The following is an 8890-nucleotide window of genomic DNA, read 5'->3' on the forward strand; positions in this document are numbered from 1 at the left end:
GTTTACATTGTCGAGTGGAAAATTATATCAGTTTTGTTACTGTTATCTTCTGTTGTATCTACTGTTATCTGTGTTTTGTGGTAAACATATTCAACATATTTATTGTAGACCTTTGTAATACCTCCATTAAAAATAATTAATAATTAAATGTATTGGGTCGTAAGTGAAACACTGCTAAAAAAAATTACATTAGGTACTGCATTTCTGCCGCGTTTCTGCTGTTATGTTCGAACGGCACATCATGATCAATTTCTGCTGTTACTACTAGGGTTTACACGTTGTGTGGTTTATCTTCTATATTTCTGTTGTCATACTGTGAGGACAGATCGTGATATATTTCTACCGTGTTTATGTCGTCACTGATGAAGAAAGCAGGCTATGCTTGGAATGTTTCGCGTTTTTGAAGTCATAATATTAGGGCAAAGGATAATATATTTCTGTTATATTTCTGCCGGCACACTGTAGCGGCAGCACATTGAGGAGTAAACTGAGCGTAATGAGGACACGGTTGATTAAAATTTGCTGCATAATCATGATCGAATCTGCCGCCATAGTGTCGACATATTGCTAGTATTTTGCTTTATACTGCTGGGTTTATACTGCTTCATGTCGACATTGAAAGTGGATATGGCTCAGTTAAGGAATTAAAGCAGGATAGTCTATACCTTGTTGTTCGGTTGAAATAAATATCTGTTTATTATGGTATGGATACAAGCGGCTCTCTCTCTCTCGACAATGAATTTTTCGCTAGCCTCGTGTGTTGCTCTCTTGTCTCCTTCGACTCTCTGTAACCTCCGACGCCCTCCTCTCTGTAACGCGCGACCCCCGCGCTACCAATGTTCCTGCCGATACCAATGCTCCTCGCGCTACCACCGCCATCTCCCGATGTCGATCTTTTCTTATCAGTCGATAAAGCCAACTCCACAATCCGCCCCCTTGGGTTTATCGGCTTCCAGCATCCATGAACTTTAAGACATTGTTCAGGAGAGTAGGTCCGCTCAGTGGCTTCGTCAGGCAATCAGCTGTCATGTCTTCGTTTGACATATGCCTAACTTGGATACTTTCTTCGTTCACCACTTCCTGAATGTAGTGACATTTCCGGTTTAGCAGTTTGGACTTGGCTTTGTAGCTACCTCCATTAGCCAGCCTTACCGCATTCAAATTGTCGCATTTTAACTCCTTGGATATTATTTTTGTTGATTTAATCTCTTGTAACAGATTGCATGCCCATACCACCTCATTCAGTCCTTCTAACATAGCTCCCATTTCGCTCTCAGTCGTGGACAGTGCAACTGTTGATTGTTTTCTTCTCCTCCAATGATTCAAGTCTCCATTCCAATATAATAGCAGTCCAAAGAAAGACTTCGCGTCTTTAGTCCGATCCCACGACGCATCAGTTTCACACTCAACCATTTGATTCGAACTTCTCTTTCCATATTCCAGGCGATAATCCATTGTCCCCTTTAAATAACGCAGAATCCGTTTCAGCGAGGTCATGTGCATCACTCTTGGCTCACAACTAAATTGAGATAAACAACTCAACGCAAAAGACAAGTCCGGTCTCGTACAGACGCTTATATACATCAACTGTCCGAACAATTTTTGATAGGCCTTGATATCCATTATATTACTCTCATCGTATTCATCCATCTTTATATTAATATCAATCGGTGATGTAACAGGATTGCAATTCTCCATGCCATATTGAGTTAACAGTTTTTCAATGCACTTCTTTTGATGCACAAATATTCCTTTTTCTTCCTGAATTATCTGCATCCCTAACATTGTTGTTGCCTCTCCAAGATCTTTGATGTCTGTATGTCGCTTGATCCTATCCATATAGGTCTTCTCAAAGTCATCATCACTGGACACAACTAGCATGTTATCCACGTGTATTCCGCAATACATAAATCTGTTTTTCTTCTTTTCATAGAATAGGCAGGGATCTTCTTTTGATTGTCTTAACCCTTAGCTGTCCCTCCGGGGTCAAATTGACCCCAGCGATTTTTAAATTTCTGTAAATCAGCCCAAAATTTAAAAATGGTCTATGTGACGCCATCTGTTGTCAATTGTCAATTGGAGGTCCTAACTGTCAATTAAAACGATGAGTATAATTTTAGTTGCCTTAGTCTATTGTAGACAAGCGTGCAAATTCGACGTTAAAATTTGTGGGGTCACTGTGACCTCGTGGGACAGGTGTGTTAATTTTTTGTGTGTGTGCTCCGATTTTTTAAAAGTGTTTTTGGGTACTAAAATGTGAAAAAAATGTAAGTAAACATTTCTGAGATTACGAATTTTTTGGTGTATAATTTACTTAGTTTTTTTGTATGTAAAGATGTCGTATATTTTATGCAACTGTAACCTCGTTGGTGAGATGCTGCAAATGGATGCAGAGGAACATTTATTTGGTGGAGAGCCAAGTGATTCTGATGATGCTGATTATGAGGTGATGGAAGAGTCGGATGAAACTTCCAGTGATTCATTTTTGCATATTGATCCAGAAGATTTGCAAGAAGGAGTGAGGTCTGAACGAGCAACGTCTTCGGGTGCACGTGGTCGGCCAAGGAGCAAATTGCGCGGGAAAAACAACTACGCTTGGTCAACGAATTTGCCTGTTCGCACTTCAGGTGTTTATTTTCGCTATGTTTATTTTGATATTCAGGTGTTCGTTATTTTTACTATATTTATTTTGATATTTAGTGTAAACATGTGCTAAACATTTATTATTATTTTGAATATAATTCATTATTTCATATGTATTCATATTTATTTGTTATCTAATTATAATTTCTTTTATCTAGATCGTTTCATCCCTCCCGAGGAGATAATAATCCCACAACCAATCGGAGCGGCTAGCGCACTTACTAACATCGAAGATTTTTGTAATTTGTTATTCGATGACAGCATTTTAAATACTATCGTCGATAGTACAAATAAAATTATTGAAGATTTAATAGTACAGAGAATTGCCGACGAAAGAAGTGTTGAAACTGAGCATCATCGGCTAGATTTAAATGAATTTAAAGCTTTTTTGGCAATTTTGTACCATATGGCTCTATGGAAGTCGTCAAATGTCGATGACAATATGCTCTGGAGCTCTGAAAATGGTGTTTCTTTTTATAGGGCTGTCATGCCGAAAAAACGTTTTAGTTTTATTACCAACTGCCTACGTTTTGATGACAAAGAAACGAGAGATCGAAGCGATAAACTGGCTCCAGTTCGACAAATTTGGGACAAATTTATTTTTAATTGCCAACAGTACTACAAACCACATTCTTATTGTATAGTTGATGAGCAGCTTTTAGGCCTCAGAGGGCGATGTTCATTCAAAATGTTTATCAAATCAAAATCAGATAAATATGGGCTAAAAATTGTCATTTTGAATGATGCCAAAACTGCGTATTTGGTAATTTTTTAATTTTTGTTTTTAAATTCAGGTAAAAATATTTTATACAATATTTTTATCTGAGTAATAAATTATTAACAAAATTTTGTAATAAATATTAAAAAACAAATGAAATTTTATAGATAAATAGTATACCTTACATTGGCAAAACGACTGTAACTGAAGGAGTAGAGTCAATTCTTGAATATTTCTTCAGAAAAGTTACAGAACCCATTCATGGAACTGGACGAACTGTTATATGTGATAACTGGTTCACCTCAGTACCTCTAATTGAAAAGATGAAAGGTGAACCATTCAAACTCTCTATTACAGACACTATTAGGAAAAATAAGAGAGAACTTCCTTTAGAAATGAAGATTGCGGGAAAAAGTCCTCCTGAAAGTAAGTTTTGCCATTCAAAGACTGGAGTGACATTAGTATCTTTTACGCCAAAAAAACATAAAGTGGTTTTACTCGTGTCGTCATATATTTCGTCCACTAAGATTGTCGATGGAAAACCAGAAATAATACTTCATTACAACTCAACAAAAGGCGGAACTGATACGTTTGATCAGTTGTGTCACTCACACACGATAAGCAGAAGAACAAAACGCTGGCCCATGCGTTTTTTCCTGGGAATGTTGGATTAAGCTGCCGTTAATGATCGCATTTTGGCTCAATGCCAGTCAGTAAGAAGAGGAAAAAATAATGTAACATCTGTCCAAGAGTGCCTTTCTCGATTAAAAATGTTTCTTGTCAAGCCCTATCTTCAAGAAAGGTATTGCATGGTTTCATTTCGCAAGTCTTTGAAAGCTGGTATAGCAATGATACTTGGGATCAATGAATTGCAGCAAGAAGCATCTGAAGATCAAAATTTACCTTCTCGTAAGCGCTGTGATCTGTGTCCCAGACATAAAGATACTAAAACGACAATACAATGCTTATCGTGTTATCGTCCAATGTGTAATAATCATCGCATGTATTTTTGCATTGATTGTGGGGGTAGGCAGGAGTAAAATAGTTCGCAAATTTGTAATTTAAATTTTTCTTTTACTTTTTTATAATAAAATAAACATTCTGTAATTTTTTAAGTGTTTTTATGCTGAAATAAATTCATTTTTTCATTAAAATTCAATGGTTTTCGTTATACCTAAAAAACACAATTTTCTCAGCATTCAAACCTTAAAATAAATACACTTTTTGAATAGCTCCAAAAAAAAATTATTTCACGTTTAAACAACATATCTCCCGAGTATGGAACCATTGTTTTTTTCGATGAAAATTGAGTCAGCTATGAGTATTTGACTGAAAAAAGTCATTTTTAACTTTTTTTCTCAAGATTTTTTTTTATATTAAAATTTTTGTTTTTGCCTACAAAACCAATTAGCATTTGTTCTCCAATATCCAAGACATTAACAAATATTTTTTTATATAAATATCATCATTACTTTTAAAGCTACAACAATATTTTTGACGTGGGGTCAGATAGACCCCATGGGACAGTTATGTTTTTTCCAAAAGGTGGGACAGCTAAGGGTTAATTCACTTCTCGTCATAATTTTTGTCAAATGATCGTTCCAACATTTTCCAGCTTGTTTAAGTCCATATATGCTTTTCTTCAATTTGCATGCTTGATCCTGAGCATCTTGAAATCCGTCGGGCAATTCCGTAAAAATGTCTCTTCTAGCGATCCATACAAGAAAGCCGTTTTTGACATTATAGTTCTTAATTTTTTTCCTTTCTTGCGCTCCAATACTAATTAATAACCTAATCGTTACCGTCCGCACCACAGGAGCAAACGTTTCTCTATAATCCAAACCGGATCGTTGTCCACAACCCAACGCAACTACTCGCGCTTTATATCGCCGCTGTTCTGTACCATCTTCTTTAATATCAAATATCCACTTGCTCTTGATTACTTTCCTGTCCCTTGGCCGTGGCACAAGATTCCATACATCATGCTTCATCATTGAGACCAATTCGTCTACCATAGCCTGTTTCCAGTGTCTCCAATTAATCAGTTTCTTGGCTTCTTCCACAGTTTTCGGTATTTCTTCATCCACGACGAGCATTGCTTTCTGTTGACCCTTGATCCTTTCTGATCTTCTAACGTTCTCCCGTTCTTGTCTTCTTTCTTCTTCTAATACTCGTTTTTGAACTTCCATTATTGCCTCCGTAAAGTCCCTTTCGGCCTTCCCCTGCTTCTCACATTTGTGAGTTGTACTTGAACATCTTCAATATTTTCATCTTCTTCCGGATCATCTTCATTCTCATGTTGTATTTCTTGATCAAATTCTTCTGTTTCAGCATCTCCATATTCAGTGCTTCCAGTCTCCGTTCTTCCATCCTCCACATCTTCAATTTCCTCCTGATGTATCTCGTCAGTCTCATCACCGGCATCGAGTCCACCGATTATTAATTTTTCACAATTCATTTGATTTCCCTTTTCTTTTTCATTCAGTATTCCATATCCTATTCTGCATTCGTCAAATTTTACATCGCAATCCGTTTTTATTCTTCTAGTTGTTGGTACGAATACTCGATATGTGTGGTTAGCTGCATATCCCAGCTGAATATCCCTTTAGTAGTTTTTGAGTCAAATTTCTTTCTTTCTCCTTTGTCCAGCAAGTACGCTACACACCTAAATCTTCTTAAATACTTCACGTTCGGTTTTCTGCCATTCTTCGAAAGAGGTCCTTCCGTGTACCGTTGATTTGATTCTGTTTTTGATGTGTACTGCTGTGCATACTGTCTTGGCCCAAAAATCATGCGGCATCTTTGAATCTGACATCATCGCCCTCGTCATCTCTATTATCGAGCGATTCGCTCTTTCCACCACTCCATTGTATTGAGGAGTTCTTGACGGACTGAATTCATGTTTGATACCCTTCTCCATTAACCATTCTTCTAAGTCGGTTCCAACAAATTCACCTCCGTTATCCGATCTCAAAGCTTTTAATTTTTGTCCAGTTTGATTTTCTTTCAGTAATATCAATTTCTTCAATTGATCCGTTGCGTCTCCCTTTTCCTTCAGTAGTTCTACAAAAATCACTCTCGAATAATCATCAATTATCGTGAAAATATATCTCTTACCTCCACGTGATAAAGGTTTTATCGGCCCAATTAAGTCTATATGCCAGAGATCCATTATTTTTCTTGTTTCTCTCCCTTCTAGTCTTGGGTGCGTTTTCTTGCACATCTTTCCCTCCACGCACGGTTCACACTGTCTCTACTCAACATTGCACCCTTTCATTCCAATCACTAGTTCTTCCTTCATATCTCTAATTGTCTTCTTATTTGCATGTCCTAATCATTTGTGCAAGACATCTAGATCATCCATCGCTGCCGCCGCTCTGGTGTTTATCCACGAAGACTTCACATAATAGGCATTTTCTTCTCTTACGGCTTTTATTTTAATTTCACCTCCATTCCTATAAACAACAGCTCCATGCTTATCGAATTTCACAACGAAACCATAATCAGTGATCTTTGCAATTGACATCAAATTCACATTAATGCCTGAGACACATAATACATTCTTAAGTCGTATTCTATCTTCATTTGATGACTGCTTTATTACTATCTCTCCTTTTCCACTAGAGATTAGTTTTTTACCTTCTTTATCGGCTAACGAAATATTCCTCTCATCCTCCTCGATACTATCAAACACAGCCTCATCATTCACGATGTGACTTGTCGCCTCCGAATCTAGTAGCCATAAACAAATTTCGACTTTACTGTTTCTCCTCCTTGACGGTTTGTGTTGTGTCTCTTACAGTCATTACAGCCTCATCTGTAGTTTTTAATGTAACTTTGCGTCCTCATCCAGATTTTTTTCCTCGAGTAGATCCTTTATATCCTCTTCCACGCTGAACGCTTCTCTTCGGTTCCTTACAGTCTGCAGCTATGTGATTAAATCCTTGGCAATTGAAGCATTTTTGTTTGTTACGGCACTCGCTCGATGTATGGCCTCTTGTACCACAATTATAACAGCAGATGTCAAGCCTCGATCTCTCTCTTGCCTTTCTCACGTGCATCATCACTCACGTGTTCTCACGTGTCTCTGTTTTCTTCTTTCCGCTTACTCTTTCGCATCTCCTCTTGCTTTAATGCATATCGGATATCGTTCACAGTCAGTTCCTTTTGAGTTTCCAAAACATGTACATTTTGATCAAATTCCGCTCTTAGACCTCTAATTATATACATTCTCAGCTCATAATCTTCTATGTTTTTACCTAACTGCACACATTGATTTTTCAAAGCTTCAGTTCTGTTCACAAATGCATCTACACTTTCCTCTTTATTCGTCCGTAGGTTTGTTAACTCACCCAGTGATCTGGCTCTTAACTGTTCCGTCTCAGCTGCTATATTATTTTTAATTAAACTCCACAATTTATCTGCGTTCTTCTCGTGGCTATATTTTAATAATTGTGCCTTGCTCATCGTGTTGATTATCACTGTTCTTGCAGCATAATTGTTATCGTCCCACTCATTCCACACTTTAAATTTAGCAGCGTACTCGGCATCGTCTTCTTCAGGTTTTTCGGGCGGTTTTGTACCTATCACTTTCTTCCAAAGCTTTTTGGTTCTCAATACACCTTCTATTTTTTCACTCCACAAAAAATAGTTGGTATCGTCCAGTGGCTCTACGTTAGAGAGATTCCAGTTCTCGGCCATCTTGGGAAAAACGGCTTCTTCGTCTCAATCCGTTTGTATCTGTCGTCTCGATCGTCGCTTAGAAAAAATGAGCTCAACCACGCTCTGCTACCAATTTGAGAGTGGATATGGCTTAGTTAAAGAATTAAAGCAGGATAGTCTATACCTTGTTGTTTGGTTGAAATAAATATCTGTTTATTATGGTATGGATACAAGCGGCTCCCTCTCTCGTCAATTAATTTTTCGCTAGCCTCGTGTGTTGCTCTCTTGTCTCCTTCGACTCTCTGTAACCTCTGACGCGCGAACCCCGCGCTACCAATGTTCATGCCGATACCAATGCTCCTCGCGCTACCACTGCCATCTCCCGATGCTCATCTTATCTTATCAGTCGATAAAGCCAACTCCACAGACATACCATGCCAACACTCAATGTTTAAATTTTTCCCTTCCTATGCTGACTTGCCGTACCTCATTTTGGCAGTATTTTTCCATCATATCATGACGCAGATTCTGTTACATTTTTATTTTATTTTTACGCGCAATATCTGACACATCAGATCATGCTTCACTACTGCCAAAATTATACCAGCATAGCATGCAGCATGCATTTAGTAAAACCTGAGTTTAGTAGGCTTGTCTCTCTAGGTATCTTTCGATATATATATATCTTTCGAAACCCTTATATTTTGGAAAATAGAAATTATTTTTAAAATTTTCAAGTGGTTTCGACTTCAGTAAGAGACGAATTCACTACCTATATAATAAAATTTTATAACCTTGAAAACTGCACTTTTATAAACATATATATATATATATATATATATATATATATATATACAGGGTATCCCA

At 37.4% G+C, this 8890-nt stretch overlaps 1 protein-coding gene across 1 annotated transcript; it reads left to right on the forward strand.

Annotated features, from left to right (window-relative positions):
• The first annotated feature begins 2351 nt into the window (after positions 1–2351).
• LOC106751270 lies at positions 2352–3676 on the forward strand. Its single transcript, XM_014632132.1, has 3 exons — positions 2352–2627; positions 2802–3107; positions 3603–3676. The coding sequence occupies exons 1-3, from the start codon at positions 2375–2377 to the stop codon at positions 3674–3676; spliced, it is 633 nt and encodes a 210-aa protein (XP_014487618.1). The 5' UTR covers positions 2352–2374.
• The last annotated feature ends 5214 nt before the right edge of the window (positions 3677–8890 follow it).

The sequence above is a fragment of the Dinoponera quadriceps genome, unplaced genomic scaffold (assembly GCF_001313825.1).
Source record: "Dinoponera quadriceps isolate SergipeBrazil2010 unplaced genomic scaffold, ASM131382v1 scaffold10466, whole genome shotgun sequence".
Taxonomy (NCBI): domain Eukaryota; kingdom Metazoa; phylum Arthropoda; class Insecta; order Hymenoptera; family Formicidae; genus Dinoponera; species Dinoponera quadriceps.